The 19,725-nt window shown below is 37.2% G+C and overlaps 1 protein-coding gene across 1 annotated transcript in view; it reads right to left on the reverse strand.

The window, feature by feature from the left end:
- LOC141332771 (scavenger receptor cysteine-rich type 1 protein M130-like) overlaps nt 1–17,052 on the reverse strand; it is a 29,521-nt gene extending 12,469 nt beyond the window's left edge. Inside the window, exons 1-20 of the mRNA XM_073837732.1 lie at nt 16,894–17,052; nt 14,315–14,390; nt 13,024–13,092; nt 12,778–12,972; nt 10,752–11,060; nt 10,279–10,593; nt 9,870–10,172; nt 9,422–9,736; nt 8,335–8,634; nt 6,199–6,513; nt 4,865–5,179; nt 4,455–4,778; nt 4,062–4,379; nt 3,609–3,911; nt 2,611–2,925; nt 2,326–2,499; nt 2,117–2,227; nt 1,963–2,028; nt 1,576–1,635; nt 1,350–1,409 (exon numbers count right to left, since the gene is read on the reverse strand). Coding sequence (XP_073693833.1) covers nt 1,350–1,409; nt 1,576–1,635; nt 1,963–2,028; nt 2,117–2,227; nt 2,326–2,499; nt 2,611–2,925; nt 3,609–3,911; nt 4,062–4,379; nt 4,455–4,778; nt 4,865–5,179; nt 6,199–6,513; nt 8,335–8,634; nt 9,422–9,736; nt 9,870–10,172; nt 10,279–10,593; nt 10,752–11,060; nt 12,778–12,972; nt 13,024–13,092; nt 14,315–14,390; nt 16,894–17,052 — 4,402 coding nt within the window. The remainder of the gene's footprint in view (nt 1–1,349; nt 1,410–1,575; nt 1,636–1,962; nt 2,029–2,116; nt 2,228–2,325; nt 2,500–2,610; nt 2,926–3,608; nt 3,912–4,061; nt 4,380–4,454; nt 4,779–4,864; nt 5,180–6,198; nt 6,514–8,334; nt 8,635–9,421; nt 9,737–9,869; nt 10,173–10,278; nt 10,594–10,751; nt 11,061–12,777; nt 12,973–13,023; nt 13,093–14,314; nt 14,391–16,893) is intronic.
- Between the last annotated feature and the right edge of the window lie 2,673 nt (nt 17,053–19,725).

The raw sequence follows: 19,725 nt of genomic DNA on the forward strand, positions 1-19,725 counted from the left end.
CTTTACTTATTGAGGCACAAAACTATTAACTAATTGTTAAGTAATATGTCATTGTGGTTATGATATAGAATTAGTGAGTCATGTGCCTTAATGTGTTGAAGCCATGCATTTAAACTTCCAGTTGTCTGTTTTAATTAATCATTAGCTAAAGATTTGTAAAGATATCATTATGTTATGACTTTACTTATTGAGGCACAAAACTATTAACTAATTGTTAAGTAATATGTCATTGTGGTTATGATATAGAATTAGTGAGTCATGTGCCTTAATGTGTTGAAGCCATGCATTTAAACTTCCAGTTGTCTGTTTTAATTAATCATTAGCTAAAGATTTGTAAAGATATCATTATGTTATGACTTTACTTACTGAGGCACAGAACTATTAACTAATTGTTAAGTAATATAGTTATAGCTAATGATTAATTAAAACAGACAACTGCAAGTTGAAATACATGGCTTGAACCCATTTTGGTAATTAATACATTTACACGATTAGTTAATAAAAGGGGTTATTAGGGAATTAATACATTATGACACATTTAACTAATAACAATTTATTGATTACTTAATCTATGATCATATAGACTGTTCATTAGTTGCTGATGTAGTAATCATTAATAAATTGTTTAGTTCTTCATTAATTATACATTAACTCGTGATTATCTATGCATTACTTAAACATGAATTACTGCACATGTGTGCACACGTATTGTAAAGTGTTACCAAATGCTTTTATAATATTGCAAATGAATTTGTGAGTACAGTAATAATACATATTTTTATGGAATCACTGTATTGTGAACTCAAAACAATCAATATGAAACTTACACTACTTAACAGGAATAACAGGAAATACATTTAGAAATTGTTATGAAAAAAAAAAGATAATTCATTATTAAAGAAATGCATTTTCAGGAATGAAATAAAAAACTCAAAACATATTTTGCACTCATATGTTTAAAATAATAAAATAGTTAATAGACTAATAATGTCTAATAACTGTAACAATAGCAAACTTTGGCTAAAAATAATTGATTTAGTACATTCCAGAATTCAATGTTACCAAAAAATGGTGGATTGCAACTTAATAGTATGCAGCATGTAGATCACTTAAAAGGTGTAATATGATGTGAGGAGGTGGTTGTAGTCACTGACTCAAACAGTTCCTCCACACTTTTCTGGCTCCTCCCTCAAATAATCATAGCCTGCTGTAACAAGAGCAGGTTTATGTATCAGTACATGCCTAATAAAGTAACATAATTAGCACATTAATGTTTGCAATGCATTATATTTTTTAGTTATGAAAACTAGACATATTTAGTGTGAGGTAAACAGGTCAAAATAACCTACCAAACAGATCTCGCACATCTTTGTCATTCATCACATCATCATATTCCTCCAGATCTCCCTCTGATATAAACATGTTAGTCATTAATTACATGAACAAAATCTACTAAAAAAAAAAAAAAAAAAATAAAAAAAAAAATTATATATATATATATATATATATATATATATAAAACAATGATTAAGTCAATATAATTTAGAAAAGAAAAAATATATATAAAACCCACACCTGGTTTAATACTGGAGAACTGATGTACAATGACAACATCATAGTTTTCTGATAATTTATCTACAACAAAATAATAGAAAATGAAATGCATTCATTAGAAGTACAAAATGTTGGATTTTGAAACAGTACCTGTACATATGTATAATTAGAATGCATATAAAAAATGTTTAAATCTGTAGAAATAATTAAAAGAAATAAACCTGTAGCACAATGACTCAATCCAGCAGTGATCGCATCATCATAATCCTCATATTCCTGTCTCATTTGTTCCTCTTTTAAATTATGCCATAGCAAAGAAAAAATGGGCAGAGACTAAGTGTACTGTTAACTAGCCAAATAGGTAATTTAATTAGGTGAAATCCTGTGATGAGTTACAAATTTACTGACCTGATGAGCCTTTCATGGTGGAAACTTTATTATAGTAGTCAGGTGGGACTCCTGCTGCAGATTGTGCTACAAAAAGTTGTAATTGTTAAAAATTATAAAAATTAGTTTTTGTATGTAAAGGGTAAGTAACATTGTTATACTTGAGCCCTCTAACCTGAAATAAGCTTATCAGCATCTTCATACTCAGAATGTTTATTTGTGGGCTTGTGATGAATCTCCTCATAAACGGCCTCAGTCGTCATCCTGTGTCTCCTCTTAGAGAGAGCTGTGAGTGTAGACAGACAAACCTGTTGTTAGTTCACAACACATGACTGATCACACACTGAATAAGACACAATATGACAGTCTCTGGATCTCTCCTACCTCTCCTCATCACTCTGTTCTGCTGAATCAGTATAAGCAGTGGCACTAAGAGCAGTAAGAGCACAACTCCCAGTACAATCACAAGCACTGGGGGGACGGAGAGGGACACTTCTGGAAGAGTTTGTGGAGGAGTGACTGATGTTGATGTGGCAGGAGTAGTGGACACAGACAAACCTAGCAATATATTGATAAATGATTGATTTATAAAGACAAACATTACTTAGCTCTGAACTGATCATATGTCAGTAATATGTCAGAGTAATATTTCTCAGTGTTTGCTGTGACCTGCACAGATGAGTCCAGCATGCTCTTTGTGGGAGCAGTCAGTGTGGTTATTCAGGGAGAGAGGACAGTCCCACAGGTGAATCTCATTCCCTCTGCACTCGACTCTGTTCAGCCACACAACACCTTCACCAGCACCAAAGACTGAATTCCCATCAGCCCTCAGTGCTGATCCACAACCCAGCTGCCTGCAGACCACCTGAGCATCGCTGATGTCCCACTGATCATCACAGACTGAGCCCCACACAGCGTTATGATACACCTCCAGCCTCCCAGAGCACCGGCCCTCCCCTCCACTCAGTCTGAGAGAAACATAATCTAAAAAACACACACAAAACAACATGTTAATTGCCAACATAGCACTGTCAGAACCGCAGTACTTGCAAGGCATACTTATGTGTGTGGTCAGGTGTATATACAGTATGCAGATATAAAATCCTGCTGGTGTCCCCAAATAGTCCCTTCAGTGTTTCAAGATCCAAATGCAAAATCAACAAAATGTATGCATGTATGCATTTTTTAAATGACACTGTTACTCCAACACTTTTAGAAGCTTTGTTATTGAAAAGAGTGCCAGACGCCCCCATGCTTTCTGAACAAATCACCAACCAGTTTGAGACTGTCCGTGCATTACTGTAGTGTTGGTAATAATAATGAAAAAACAACAGCAAATGTGCTATCCTAGTTTTTTTTTTAAAAAATGTATTTTTGCAATTTTCTGAATATTAAAAAATTCTGAAAAAAAAAAAAAAAAAAGCTAAATCCTACAGGGACTGCCCAGGACACAAATACATACTTTTTTTTTTTTTTTATCCTCAAAGAAACTTACCTGAACACTGTGTCTGGTAGGGAGATGTGGACCATGTCAGATAGCTTCGAGGAGACTCCTGATTTTTCTGTTCTGTAATCAATTTAATTAAATATCTATCAATATCTATCTTTCTATCTATCTATGTATTGCACATGTAATTTTTCAGTGATGGAAAATACATCAGTTTTACCTGAGCAGGTGATTTTGGCGACTTCATCTTCATTGCAGTCATTCAGTCCCCAGGGTGAAGATGGACACTGCCACAAATTTGAGTCATGTGGTCGACATGTTACTTTATCCAGCCAGTTAGGAGCTGATTTCAGTCTTGGTGTAGAATCAGTCAAAACACCAGATCTTCCACAGTTCAGCTCTTGACAGATCAGACTCACTGTGTCTCTGTCCATCTGGTTCCAGCACACATTTCCCCAGGATCCATTGTAGAAAACCTCCACATTCCCTTCACAGCCCTCAGTTAACCTGATCTCTTTAAACTCTAGATGGAAATTTAAACAAATATAATTTTAAAATCCTAAAATATAAAACTGAACATTAATGGACATCATGGACATGTGAATGTGTTGTTGAAATTTCTAAGAACCGTATATTAATTAGAAAGAATAAAATGCTGCAGTATATTGTTTACCTGAGCACATGACTCCTACATCCTCCTTGTGATTACAGTCATGTTTTCCCCAGCCCGGAGAAGAGCAGCTCCACAGGGACGTCTCATTCCCCTCACACTCCACCTCATCCAGCCATATGGGTCCAGAACCAGGACCAAACCAGGCTGGTACCTGCTGGTTACTGAGGGCCACTCCACACTGCAGCTGTCTGCACACCACATGGGCATCTTTAATATCCCAGGAGTCATCACACACTGTCCCCCATGAGCCGCTGTGAAAAACCTCCAGCCTCCCTGCACAGACTCCCCCTGAACCCACCAGCCTGATGGACCCACGACCTGATATTTAGAGAAAGAAAAACACATTATTGATTATTGTATATTATTGTATTATTGATTGATTATTGTTCTCACCAAGGCAGGTGATTGACAGCTGTTGTGTGGAGCTGCAGTTGAGAGTTTGTGGAGAGCTGCAGTTTCCCAGATGAGCTTCACTCCCAGAGCACTGGAAGCCCATCACACACTCAGGACTGTGTTCAGGACTGGATGAAGAGGAGCCATAGAAGTTCAGCACAGAGCCACAGCCCAGCTGTCTACAGACCACAGAGGATTCAGTGAGACTCCAGGAGTCCAGCAGAACTCTCCTCCAGACCTGATGAATGAAAACTTCCACCTCCCCCTCACACTGTCTCTCTCCAGACAACCGCACCAGACCATCATGAAGAGTAAAAGAGGAATCTGAATGAAAGATTTGTCATTTTAAGATATTGCAAGGTCATTTCCAGTATGTATTAAACATATTAATTTCAATAAAATCCTCTCACTAGAGCAGATGACTCCAACATCTTGTCTATGAGAACATTCAGCTCGACTCCATGAAGAGATGGAACATTCTGAGAGTTTTGTTTCATTCCCGTCACAATCAAACACATCAGCCCAGATTTCACCACTTCCCTCTCCAAACCAGTCTGATCCCAGAACAGACACAGCAATCCCACAATTCAGCTGTCTACAGAGGACACTGGCAGCTCTCATATCCCAGCATGCATCACACACTGTGCCCCACTCATTGAGAAATTGAAGCTCCACTCTTCCAGAACAAGAGTCTGAACTGTTCATCAGTTTTGCCCTTGTGTAACCTGAATAAAAAAGTTAAAATAAAGTATAATGCTGCTGAAGCAGAAGACAAAGTGTATAATAGTGTATAAAAGTATAAATGAAAAGACACAGAATATTGATATTTTACCAGAACATATCAGGCCCACATTATTGTCACTGGTGCAGCTGTGATTGTATGATGATATTAAACAAAATGAAATATGAGATTCATTTCCTCTGCACTGAATCTCTTGTGTCCACATCTGAGCGTCTCCTTTGCCAAAAGCAGCTGCTCCCAGCACCTGTACAGGAGCCCCACAGTCCAGCTCTCTACACACAACCTCTGCATCCTGCTGGTCAAAGGCAGCGTCACACACTGACATCCACGTCTGATCATGAAGCATCTCTAACCTCCCAGCACACAGATGAGATCCAGCAGCAAGTCTGAAGTGTTTATGACCTGTTTGTATTGCATAGAGTAAAAGTAGTGCCTGCTTCAGAAAATACTTCTTTGTGAACATTAGTTGAGCTAGATCTGATGGGACAAGCTTTTTTAACACTCATCGAAATACAAACTTTGACATTTTGAACATTGTCATTAAACAGTTTCCTAAATATTTGCATGTAAAAGGTTGCTGTGCTTCATTATGATTTTTTTTTAAAAGTATTTTCTGGTAAATATGCACTCTGTTAAAAGTTTTGAACATCATGGTGAGCATATGATGATGAATGATATTGAATAGTTTTTTTGGGGGGTGAATTATTTTTTTTAAGTCATTGTGTAAATGCAGAAAAAAATTATGTTCTCCAGATTGTCTAGTACTTAATTAATAATAAGAACAAGAAATATTGATAGATAGATAGATAGATAGATAGATAGATAGATAGATAGATAGATAGATAGATAGATAGATAGATAGATAGATAGATAGATAGATAGATAGATAGATAGATAGATAGATGATGGATGGATGGATGGATGCATGGATGGATGGATGGATGGATGGATAGATGATAGATATTGATAGATGGCAGGCTCTGAAGGTTTAGTATTATTCACCTGAGCAGATGACACCAGCATCATTATTATGAGTACAGAAAGGGTTATTCCACCCTGCTGATCCACAGCTCTTCAGGGTAGACTCTGTTCCTAAACATAATGCAACACCCATCCAGATTGGTCCTGATCCTTGTCCAAAATAAGCACCACCCAGAGCATCAACAGGTTCCCCACAGTCCAGCTCTCTACACACCACTGCAGCATCAACCAAATCCCAGCCATTATCACACACTGTCCCCCACTGACCTCTATGAAAAACCTCCACTCTGCCAGCACACCGACTTTTACCACCAACCAACCTCACATTTATTACATCTAAAACAGAGGGGAATACAGAGGAAGAGATAAACTAAATAAACAAAACAGTGTTTGAAATGAAAATAATTTGAAAATAATTTTATCCATGTTTCAAAGTTACTATTCTCAGTGGTGTAACTGACAGTAATGTAAGTAATGAGTTAAATTTTGACCTCTTCCTGAAACAAACATATTTTATCAGTTTATTTAATCAGACTTGAAATACAAAGCATATAAACAACCTTTGGACTTCTTTTTAGAGATCGAAAGCATCGATGAAAGTCAGTAGTGCAGGTGGGATAGTTCTGGATCTCTTATAATAGTTTTACATAGGCTACTTAAAGAGTTCATGAACTGAGAAATCAAGTCAGAGCAGAGCCAAGTCGTGGAAAAAACAGTATTTGCATTCCCTTTCTTCTGATTCCAACGTTAGGAAATAGTGCTTGAACGTTATTTTTATTGAATTTCCAGACCACATCACTTTTTTTTTTTTTTAATGGCAGATTAGTTTGCGAACAAAGCTCATTTCGACGCAGGATTTTAAGAAAGACTGAAACTAAAAAATGATGCTGTGGTGAACATATTGGATCCGACAGTCATGTCGCAACATACAAGCATGAGTAAATGTTGTAAATGATTGATTATAAAATGGATAGTTCTGGTCCTTGATTCTGATTAGTTAACCCTCTGGGGCCGACGGTCACGCCGGCGTGACCAACCTACTTTTTTTAAGATCAGTGCAAAAGACACTAAAAATACTCTGTCGGTTTCAGTCATACAAATTAGAGATATACATCATTGGAAGCTGTTAAGTGTGTAGTTTTATTTGTGCACACTCACAAGAGCAAAAGAACGCTGTGCTTTTTTTAGAATAAAGAAAACAAGCAGTGTGATTTCTCTGTTTTCTCTGTCTCCGCGAACTGCTTTTAGAAATGCGTCACTTAAATCATTCAAACTCGGTGAATACTCAGCACACAAACAGAATAGTGGTATCTACAGAAAGCTTGATATGTATGCTTTTAAAGCTGTTGTAAATTACTCTACAAACATACACCTTTGTTTACATCTGTGTGCTGCTTGGCAACCACTTTGTTGCAACCACAACCATTTTTGAGGAACTAGGGCCTGCATTGTTTGGCGGAAGAATAAAGTTTTTATTAATATCATTACACATTATTTGTTCTGTTTTATATTGTGAAACCTTACTACTGTACGTACCTGGAATAACCATTTTATAGAAGCAATAAGCCCCATGAAGTTGTGGTTTAAAGTGAATTTATAACAGCTAATCGTTGCGTCGTGCTTAACGCCCCTTAGCTGTTATAAATTCACTGTAAAACACAGCTTTTTGGGGCTTATTGTTTTATTTGACTAATTTAACATGCCTGGTTTTACTGACTTATATCATCAGCTGCTTGGAGCTTCAACTTGGCCGAGACAGTACAACACAGTACTACAGTATTATGTATTAGTTCATTCTTATAAGTAGGGCTGCACGATTAATCGCATGATGTTGTGAGGCGCGTTTTGTCAAAGCCGGTACTTTGATTAGTAGTAAATCTCCATCACGTGCGTTCAGCAATTAATACACAGAGGCGTAAATCACTGACAAGCTACGCCAAATCGCGCGATTTACGTCTCTGTGTATTACTTGCCGCTCCAGCTGAACGCACGTGATGGAGATTTACTACTAATCAAAGTACCGGCTTCATTGACAAAACACGCCTCACAACATCATGTGATTAATCGTGCAGCCCTACTTATAAGATATTGGGGTGGCGAGGGACCATTTTACAACCCAAGTTAAACTATTTTACTCTCATATAATCAAACTCTTACCAGCACACCGAAGCCCCTGGTGATCATCATGAGAACAGTCATGCTTCTTTGATGATACTGGACAGAAATTAATCTGAGATTCATTTCCTCTGCACTGAATCTCTTGTGTCCACATTTGAGTTTCTCCTTTGCCAAAAGCAGCTGCTCCCAGCACCTGTACAGGAGCCCCACAGTCCAGCTCTCTACACACAACCTCTGCATCCTGCTGGTCAAAGGCAGCGTCACACACTGACATCCACGTCTGATTATGAAGCATCTCTAACCTCCCAGAGCAACGAGATCCTCCAACCAGTCTGACACCTAAAGAAGTGAGAGAAATAATTACTTGACAGTTATCATAGACTTAGGATAAACAACTCCACTTATCTAAAATAAAACAAAAATGGTAAGAACATTTACAAACAATATTACATTACACAATTCTTACAGAGCATTATTTTATGTACATTCAAATAATTTGAAGCATTTTTGTATATATTCTATTTTTAATGTACATACTGATCAAAGATGAACAATATGAATGGTTTGTTACTGACATAATGAAAGTTTTTTTTTTAAATAATGACATTGTGGGTTGACCATATGTGGTGCACTCATGAACACATTTACTGGCTTTTTTGAAGAAAAGAAATCCAACAACACACTAGCCAAAACTGCAGGCTTATATCTTATTATCTGGCTTTAAGAAACGTCCAAGAGTTAGAATGCACAAGTATTTATGCCAGGAAAAAAAGTGTTTACTGGTACTGGGTTGGTACAATGAAAGCTTCTGAGGAAGAACTAGTTATTGGTTTAGTTGGATTGGGATCAACTGCACATTTACCCAACACTAAATGTCAAGTAAAAATAATGAGCTTTGGTTTAAAACAGTTTTTACAACATGTTTTTGAGACCTGTTTAGGACAAATTTATGCCACTGGTAGAAAGTCCAGCTCTATGAAATTAGTCAATAATTAAAGCAGCACTTTTTGTTAAAGGAAAAATCACTATAAAAATTGGGACTGAAATATAAGGCAGGTGGAACATTAATGTTTCACATGACTTATATTTTTTATTTAGCAAGACCTTGAATTTTGGAGCAACCCACCTGAGCAGATGACACTAACATCTGTATCATGATTACAGTCATAACCATATAGTTCTAATGATCCACAGTTATTCAGTGTAGACTCTGATCCAGTACAAAATGGAACTTTCATCCAGATTGGTCCTGTTCCTTGTCCAAAATGAGCATCACTTAGAACATCCACAGGTTCTCCACAGTCCAGCTCTCTACACACCACTGCAGCTTCAGCCAAATCCCAGAAATCACCACACACTGTTCCCCACTGACCTCGATGATAAACCTCCACTCTACCAGCACAGTGACTGTGACCACCAACCAACTTCACATTCACACTGTCTATGTATTAAATACAGAAGACAGAAGATTACATACTTTTAAACACAGAAAAACAGAGTGGTGAGAGAAGAATCACACAAAGAGAAAAACAAAATCATAAATAAATATAATCATGAAAGAAATCTGCTCTAACCTGCACACACCAGTTCAACATTGTTGTCATGAGAACAGTTATTTTCATGTGATTGTGATGTTGGACAGTAGTGAATCTGAGATTCATTTCCTCTGCACTGAATCTCTTGTGTCCACATCTGAGTGTCTCCTTTGACAAAAACAGCTGCTCCCAGCACCTGTACAGGAGCCCCACAGTCCAGCTCTCTACACACAACCTCTGCATCCTGCTGGTCAAAGGCAGCGTCACACACTGACATCCACGTCTGATCATGAAGTATCTCTAACCTCCCAGAGCAGCGAAAACCTCCAACCAGCCTGACATCTTTAAAAAAAAAAGAAAGAAAAAAAAAGAAATGAGTATTAAAAAAAACCATTACACAGAACAAAAGATTCATTACTTTTTCTAACAAATGAAGTTTTGAGGTTACCTGAGCAGATGACTCCAGCACTCTTACCATGACACACACCATTTAAACGGCATGTGGCTAATGCACACTTTTTCAGTGTGGATTCAAATCCAGTACACATTGCATTATTTATCCAGATTGGTCCTGATCCGGGTAAAAATTGAACACCACTCAGAATATCCACAGGTTCTCCACAGTCCAGCTCTCTACACACCACTGCAGCATCAGCCAAATCCCAGCCAAAATCACACACTGCTCCCCACTGACCTCTATGAAGAACCTCCACTGTCCCACTGCAAGGACTGTATCCACCAACTAACCTCACATTTTTTCTGTCTGTGCATATATGAGAAAAAAAATTATATATATATAAAAAATAATAATAATATTATAAAATTTTACTATAAAAATATATATATTTATTAGAACAAATTAATCAAAATTATATAACATATTATATAACAGTATTTCTAGTTGAAATTGTCAACACATACCAGTACACAGCAGTTTAACATTGTTTTTGTGGGAACAGTTGTATTTAGGTGTAAATATGTATGATGTTGGACACATATGAATCTGAGATTCATTTCCTCTGCACTGAATCTCTTTTGTCCACATCTGAGTGTCTCCTTTGTCAAAAGCAGCTGCTCCCAGCACCTGTACAGGAGCCCCACAGTCCAGCTCTCTACACACAACCTCTGCATCCTGCTGGTCAAAGGCAGCATCACACACTGACATCCACGACTGATCATGAAGTATCTCTAACCTCCCAGAGCAGTGAGAACCTCCAACCAGCCTGACTTCTAAAAAAAAAACAGATAATTATTATTATTATTTTTTGCAATTATATATAAAATATTTGTAATGGACCCTTACATTCATAATTGAAATAGATCAAAATTTTAAAATGAGTAAATATCATTGGAATCTGGAAATGGCAATAATGATTTCATTAATTTAAAACAAAACAAGGAATAGGAAACATTTTTTATCATACATACTGTATAGCGCCCTCAATAATGTTTGGGACAAAAGGCAATTGTTATCTCACTCATTTTATTTTGTTCATGTGACTGCTAATGGAAAATTATTTCAGTAAATGAATTAATGTAAAATGAATTTTAGACACATCATTACCATTAAAAATCAATGAGGTAATATATTATTAAACTTGACTCATCGCATAGAAAAAATACATACAGTATAGCCTACCATTAACATATAAATAATGAAAAAAGGAGAAAAAAGGAGAAAAACTCTATAACATCACATTGAACAGTGCATCATCATTCGTGCCCGTTTGTGATAACGTCTGCAGAGTAAATGATCAATCTGCATAATGGTGACTGTAAAATATGTAGTTTAGGTATGGAAATTAGTGACTTATTTTAAGGTTTGATATGACATGCCCCAGACCACATGGACAACGAATCAACATAAACAACATTCGTATACGCACAAGTAATAACAGATTCAGGTTTTTTCCTGGCTCTTATCTGATCAAGTCATTGGTAAGTTGTAATGGAAGTGAAAGAGTTTTTTTTTTTTTTTTTTTTTTTTACTTTTTTTGTCTTCTTTTTCAGCAACTTTTTTTTTTTTCAAAAAGATGTAGACCTATTTCATTTTTCATGATTACGATTTTTTAACTAAATCTGAATCAGAATGACTACTTTCTGTACCCACATCCAACAAATGCTCCCTGGACGAATTAACTTCCAAAGTGAATTTTAACTCATCCTCAGAATAAACACAAACTGTAGAGCCTCATTCAGTTCACCCATAAAAATATTAAATATATCATCAATGTATCTGTGCCACTTAATAATTTGTGCAAATACATAACAGCATTCAAAATAACCCATAAATTAAAAAGCAGAAAATAGAAAAATAGAACCCATTGCTGTACCACTGACTTGAAGATGAAAATCTTTGTCAGAACTTAAATAATTATAATTAAAAACATGAGAGGTCATCCTTGTGCTTTAGCGTTACTTAAAAGGACAGCACTTCAGACTAATAATTCCTAGTAGATGGTTACAGTACGGGCCAGACAGAGCATCACAGCACAACATACTTTATGCAACTGCTTTAATTTACATATTATTACTGTCTCCCAAACATTATGGTGCACTGAACTAGGATAACTATGCATAAAAAGAGTTGAAATAGTTACATGTTGAAATCCAAACATGGAAATTGTACCTCACCTAAGTAAACTTACTAAAACTGAACTAACACTGAACTAAACTTACAATAATCTGCCACTTTATGGCAGTAGGTACATCTGAAACAGTTTTTATATTATAAATGTGCATTTATGCTTTGCAGAGATAAATGCATTTACAAATGAATAAGATAAGATTATTGCTTTAAATAAAAAAATATTACTTTATAAACATAAATGAATAGACAGACAGACAGACAGATAGACAGATAGATAGATAGATAGATAGATAGATAGATAGATAGATAGATAGATAGATAGATAGATAGATAGATAGATAGATATGGTCAGTTTACCTGAGCAGATGACTCCAGCATCTCTAGTATGATTACAGTCATTTTTACCCAATCCTCCTGACCTGCAGTTCTTCAGGGTGGATTCTGAACCAACACATCTGACATGACTCATCCAGACTGGTCCTGATCCTGGTCCAAAGTGTGCCTTAGAAACAGCATCTACAGGTTCTCCACAGTCCAGCTCTCTACACACAACTGCAGCATTAGAAAAATGCCAGTCATCATCACACACTCTTCCCCACTGACCTCTATGACGAACCTCCACTGTACCGGCACAGCGACTGTGACCACCAACCAACCTCACATTCACAGTGTCTGTATATTGAACAGAGAAAAAGAGAGGGGGAGAGAGATGAGGGGGCATATCATGGCTTAATATATGATTATATTGTCTTCTAAAACACCACATTAAAGCAAGCAATTTGCAAACACAATATTTCTTTTTCTATTTATTTATTTTTTTAATTCTGTACTTACCAGCTGTGATGAGTATTACACAATATTTCTGAAAGTAATGGTGTTCTAGCATCTCTTTTTAATGCTGTACTTACCAGCTATGATGAGTATTACAACTGAAGGCAGTAAAAGTAGTGTCAGGCATCTTTCCATGATCCTCAGCATGATTAACTCAACACCCAGTACAAGCTTCCCCGCACTGATGATACAGAATAACAGGCATCCCCCATAATGAAAGAGAAAGAGGCCCAACACCCTCCAATCACACTCTTATTACCTTATTAGAGACAGCAGATGAAATCATCAAACAACTTCACTGACAAATCAGAGGACGCTTTTCTGATTTTCACCATATATATCAAAAGTGTCATTGCTGATGAACTCCTCCTCACACATATCGACACGCCTAACTGAGGGGAAGCACACACACACACACACACACACACAGATAGTTATTAATATATATAACAGGAGACAGGAAACTCTCCAGTTTATTTACAGCATCAAAGCCCAACATCTGCAGAGACAAGATAAAAGCACTGATAACTAACTGAATATGTCCTAAAAATGTCTGTTGGTGCACACATGTTGGCATGACATGAACACATAATAAACTGAACTCTTTAGAATTAATAACATTGTAACTATATATGTTTATAAATGTTTAGCTTAAAAAATTGTAGGTAAAAATAAAAGAAGAAATAAAAAGTGGTTTCAGATGGCCCATAAAATCCATAACTCTCATACAGAGAAGATAAGCATGTTGTTCACTTTATGACCAGCAGAGAGAGTCAGTGTGTTTCATTTATAATAAAGCTAGTACTAAAATTCATACTATTTATATTGAACTTTTGCTTTTTGCATACAAAAAACAGTGTCCATACATCCAACCAACCATTTTCCAAACCAGATCATCCTCTGCAGGGTCGTAGTGGGCTGGAGCCTACCACAGATTGTCAGGCCACAGCTAGGGTGCCACCTAAATAGATGGCCAGTCCATCACAGGGTTCAGACTCAGACACATAAACATTCACACTAATTTTTACTTACACCCATGGGAAATTTATAGTGTCTGCTTCACCTATGTTGCATGTCTTTGGATTGTGAGAGAAACCGGAGCACCTGGAAGAAACCTCCGGAACTACAGATGAGAGCACCTGTGAGGAAATCCATGCAGACACATGGAGAACATGCAAACTCAACATAAAAAGACTTCCTGGCTCCTTCTTGCTAAGCACTGAACCAAAAAGCAATTTCACACACACACGCGCACACAAAATTCTTACGCACATAGTCTGATTTTAACTGTTTAAAAGAAAACATGGACATCGATTAAAAAAACAAAACAAATCAAGTTATATTTAAACAAACAGGGTCTCTGTCTTAAAAGGCTCTATTGTATCAGCGCTAAAGGTTTTTCAACTCAGAGGGCATGCTATGTGTTTCTGATCGTGAACGGCATACTTTTCAGATAATTGTTAGCTGCTGTTTGTAAATGGGTAACACTTTAGAATAACTATCCATTATAACTAGTTAATAGATCATTAATAAACTCTTAGTTAATGGGTTATCAATGACTTGTTAAATGACAGTTAATAGTTTGTTAATTATTTATAACTGTGCCTTATAAATAGCCAATAGATTACTTACAAGCTGTTAGTTAAGTTATAAATGACTTTTTAACTGTATTTTAATGATTTATAACTATACCTAATAAATTACTAATAGATCATGAACAAGCTATTCTTCATTTATTAACTGTTAGTAAATGAGGAATAGTTGTAACTTTAGAATAACGTCCCAATAACATATAAACTATTAACTGATACTTATCAAGTCTTTAGAAAGTAATTTACTAACAGCTTGTTCATGATCTATTAGTAATTTATTAGATATAGTTATAAATCGTTAAAATACAGTTAAAAAGTAATTTATAACTCATTAACTAACAGTTTATTAATGGTATATTAACTAGTTATAACGGATAGTTATAAATAATTTACAAACTATTAACTGTTATTTAACAAGTCATTCATAACCTATTAACTAAGAGTTTATTAATGATCTATTAACTAGTTATAACGGATAGTTATTCTAAAGTGTTACCGAATATACAATTCCACCACCATTGGGCCACCACCAAAAGGCTATGAAAGCAAAGCACTTATTTTCTCTCAAAACTTTTGATTGATTTAGAAGATTTCAAAATAAAATGTAAAAGTACAACTTTTTTATATACATTTTTATATATAATGTATGGATTACAGATAAAACATACAGTATATAAGGCCTCTTAAAATCTGTGGACTCTAAAAGTATTTGATGCAGTAAGTATGCTTTGAGTTATACAGTTCCTCCATGTTATCCTGGCTGCTCGCCCACATCATCATAGTCTAGAAAACAAGATCAAATTCACATATTATTATATACTTTTATTTAATTATAATTTACTACAAACTATATTTAAGTATTATAATGTAAAACATTGGTATTTGTGGCTGACGTGACCAGAGAAATTGATCTTACTAGCACTAAATGAAAATAATTCAGAGTATGAATTTAAAAGTTTAAGTATTGAACCAATCATGTCACTCAAACATTACTTGACATTCTCTACATCATCATATTCCTCCTGAACACCCTCTGATATACATGTGGCTAATATTAATTACATGTACAAATAGTCTATGCCACTATAATTTGAAGAAATCAAGGGAAAAATAATTCTAATATAGCAAGGTAATTTTAAAACCCACACCTGTTACTGTCATGATCTGGGCTGTGGGGTTTCCCGCAGCCACCTGAGAGCGCTGTTCCCTTTCCTTGCACTGCACTTCCCTGATCGTTCACTGTCTTGTCATTAGCACTCATTACACACACCTGCTCACTATTAAGGACTATAAGAACTCTCATTCCCCACTACTCATCCTGTCTGCATTGTCTTCTGATGTCTGTCCCTATTACGTCCTGTGTCTAGGGTACGTTAAAGACATAATAAAAAGAACGGTTGTGGTGCTGGATTCCCAAATCACTCCGGTCAGAGACCAAACAAGCACACCAGTTAGATACAAAAATTGTGATGTTTATTAAAGATTAAATGTGAAACATAGAGAGCATCTCTTCGGGGTGGCCACAGGCCAACATAACAAACAAAAGAAATCTAGAAAAGAAAGAGAAACTAAATAACCTAATAGCATTGAAAGAAAAAGTTCAGCCAGCTTACCTAACTGCCTAACCAAAAACAGAGCCTAACAGGTTTACACAAAAGAAAAAGGCAGGACACCCCTTCGCTCTGTTTCAAAAGGTGTGCTATAAATCTAACCAGGAAAAAAAGCTAACATTTAGCCACACAAACGTTAGCACTAAGCATTGGTTTGGCCGGAGGAGGAGGAAATCCAGGAGCTCCGAACTCGAACACGTTCGCACCAACAATGAGCTCCCCGGCTGCTTGCAAACGGCTTCCTTAAAAAGACCCCGTCTTAATCGAGCGCCCAATAACACGCCAACACCCCAGCGTCATCCAACCTATGGGAAAAAGAGAGAATAGAAGCAACACAGTACAATGCAGAAAACCAAAATATTGTTACGTCATCGGACGTATATTATTCTTTGTATGTTTGTGTTCACATCAAGTTTTTAATTGCATTGCATGCTTTTCACTGTGCGCAGTCTCTCCCTCTGTCCTGCGCTCTTTCTCTCTCTCTCTCTCTCCTCCTGGCAGAGCTTGATTGGGACCAGCTGCAGGAGATTGCGTGGCAATCGGGAGCGTTGAATTCCCGGAAACAGAGCGGTGTTAAAAAGCTTCTGTTGGGAGCGCATGGTGAAGCTCCTTCGTGCGTCCTCTGTCTCCTGCCCCAGACAACTTGAATGTAATTGTACTGTGTTGTGACTAACGTTGAAACTCTGTGTGAGTAAGTTGTACCGCGGAGCTCTCGCTCTAACGCGGCTGTGTGTAATATTCGTTTCTTTAACTCGCAGTTAAGTTTTTGCTGGATATTCGTTGACTGTTGTGATTATTCGTTATTTTTATTAATATTTCGTTAATATTGAAGCAAGTAGGTTGGGGATTGCCATTTTTCTTTGTGTACAAACTTTTCTCCTGTTTTGTGCTAGTTAAGGAGTCAGGGAAGGCTGCCTGTATTTCTTTTGAGAGTTTTATTTTTGATAGGCAATTTAGCTGTGAAATCCTTAGTTAGTTTTCCTTTTGTTTGTTTTTTTTGGCCTTTGATCCCCTTCCGAAGTGAAAAGCTTCTACCATTTAGTCTGTAACAATAAACGTCTCTTTTTGTGTGGAACTTGAAATTATCTTTGTGGTCATTCTGAGCTGGGACAGGAGAGAGGGGTGTTCTTTTCGTTAAATTCTATTTTTTTTACTTATCTTGTCACTGGCCTCCTAACCTAGACTGGGAGGTCGTAACAATTGGGGGCTCGTCTGTTCGTTTACCTTCTCGTTTTCTCGTTCAGTTATTAATATCTAATTTTGCTTGGCTGTTTTTGAATCTTCGGTAGGGGAGGAAATTCGTATAAATTCGTATGGTTTAAAATGGAATTCGATCTACTTCAATTTTCTCTCTCGCCCACATTAGAAGAATTCGATCGGTGTAGGAAAAAAGATTTAATTGTGATAGCCGAATTTTACAACTTAACCGTCCCGAAGGAGCAAAAGAAACAAGTCATCAAAGACCTGTTGTACGCTGAATTAGTGGAGACAGGCGTTTTACCTGAACGTGCGGTAGTAGAAGTTCCTGAGGCGGAGATTGATGGGAAATCGGACGAGGCAGATTCAGTAAGCGGTAAAATGATAACAGACCCGATGGTAACTGTTCGATTAAAGGAATTAGATCTGGAATTAAAGAAACAGGAGTACGAAACACAACGACTCCGATTAAAAGAATTGAAGTTAAAAACGGATCGGGATATCAGGTTACGTAAACTGGATATTGAAGTTCAAATGCTGCGCAGTAAACCAATTCCATCACCGCGCACCAGGCCCCCTTCCAGTAGCTCTGAGGTTGGGCAACCTGACTTCGATGTAGGTAAGTACATTAAACTTGTTCCTCCTTTCCGTGAAACCGAAGTAGATTCGTACTTTGTGGCGTTCGAACGAGTTGCGGCTAAATTAAAATGGCCCCGAGATATGTGGGCATTGCTGTTGCAGTGCAATCTTGTTGGCAAAGCCCAAGAAATTTGTGCGGCTTTGCCAATTGAAGATTCACTAAATTATGATGTTGTGAAACTGGCTGTGTTGCGAGCCTACGAACTGGTACCGGAGGCGTATCGACAGAGGTTCAGGGCTTGTTCAAAGACAGCCAAGCAAACGTTCGTGGAGTTTGCACGTGAAAAGAAAGCATTGTTTGAGAAATGGTGTCTTTCAACCAAAATTACAACACTTCAGGATTTGCGAGAACTGATTTTACTTGAGGATTTTAAAAACTGTTTGCCAGAAAGAGTCGTGGTGCATTTAAATGAGCAGAAAGTCTCTAAATTGGCTGATGCTGCAATTCTGGCCGACGAATTTGTTCTCACGCATAAAACTATCTTTTCCCCTGTGCACGTTCCAAATTTGTTCTCCGCTATTGATGTACGGAAAGAAAAAGCAAGCGGCCCTATTAGATCTGTGAATGAACTGAAAAATACTACAAAACGGCCTGATAGAAATAGAGTTTGTTTCTATTGTCTTGATCCTGGCCACATGATTTCAAATTGTAAAGCTTGGCAGCAGAAAGCAGGCGGTAAGCCTAAAGGGGTAGCTCTTACATCCGTCACAGAACAAGCGAGTTCGCGTTCAAATCCTTCTGCCTTCGATTCGTTTCTGCAAACCTGTGTCGTCGCGCTCACAGATGGTTCGGATTCTAGACCTATTGTAATGTTAAGAGATACAGGATCAGCACAGTCAGTCATACTGGAAAGTGCGCTGCCGTTCTCAGCAGAATCGTACACCGGTAATAATGTGCTCATTCGGGGCATCGAAATGGGCTGTACTTCAGTACCGCTGCACACTATTCATCTGAAGTCTGACCTTATCTCTGGTAACGTTAATATCGGTGTGCAGGCGCAATTACCTGTGGAGGGTGTAGATATGATCCTAGGTAATGATTTGGCTGGAACTAAAGTCTTTCCTTATCCGATCGTTTCGGCGAAGCCTGATGTTGTCGCCCAGGATGAAGCGTTGCCGCAGTTCTCTTCTGTTTTTCCGTCATGCGCTGTGACTCGCGCACAGAAAAGGAAATTTGACGATGTGATTGATCTTGCCAGTTCATTCTTGGTTTCATCGCCGGAGACCGCTGAGTGTAAATTGTTTGTTCAACCGCAACCAGCCCAGGGTCATGAATGTATAACAGAAAATGAGGCTCCCTTAAAAGTGAGTAAGGAACAATTAATTACTGCTCAAAAATCTGATGAGTCGTTGAGCAAATGTATTTGCGCTGCTGCGAACAGAACGCAAATTACAGATGCGCCGGTAGGTTATTGCTTTGATGACGGTGTGCTAAT

Source organism: Garra rufa, chromosome 4 (genome assembly GCF_049309525.1).
Source record: "Garra rufa chromosome 4, GarRuf1.0, whole genome shotgun sequence".
Classification (NCBI taxonomy): Eukaryota; Metazoa; Chordata; class Actinopteri; order Cypriniformes; family Cyprinidae; genus Garra; species Garra rufa.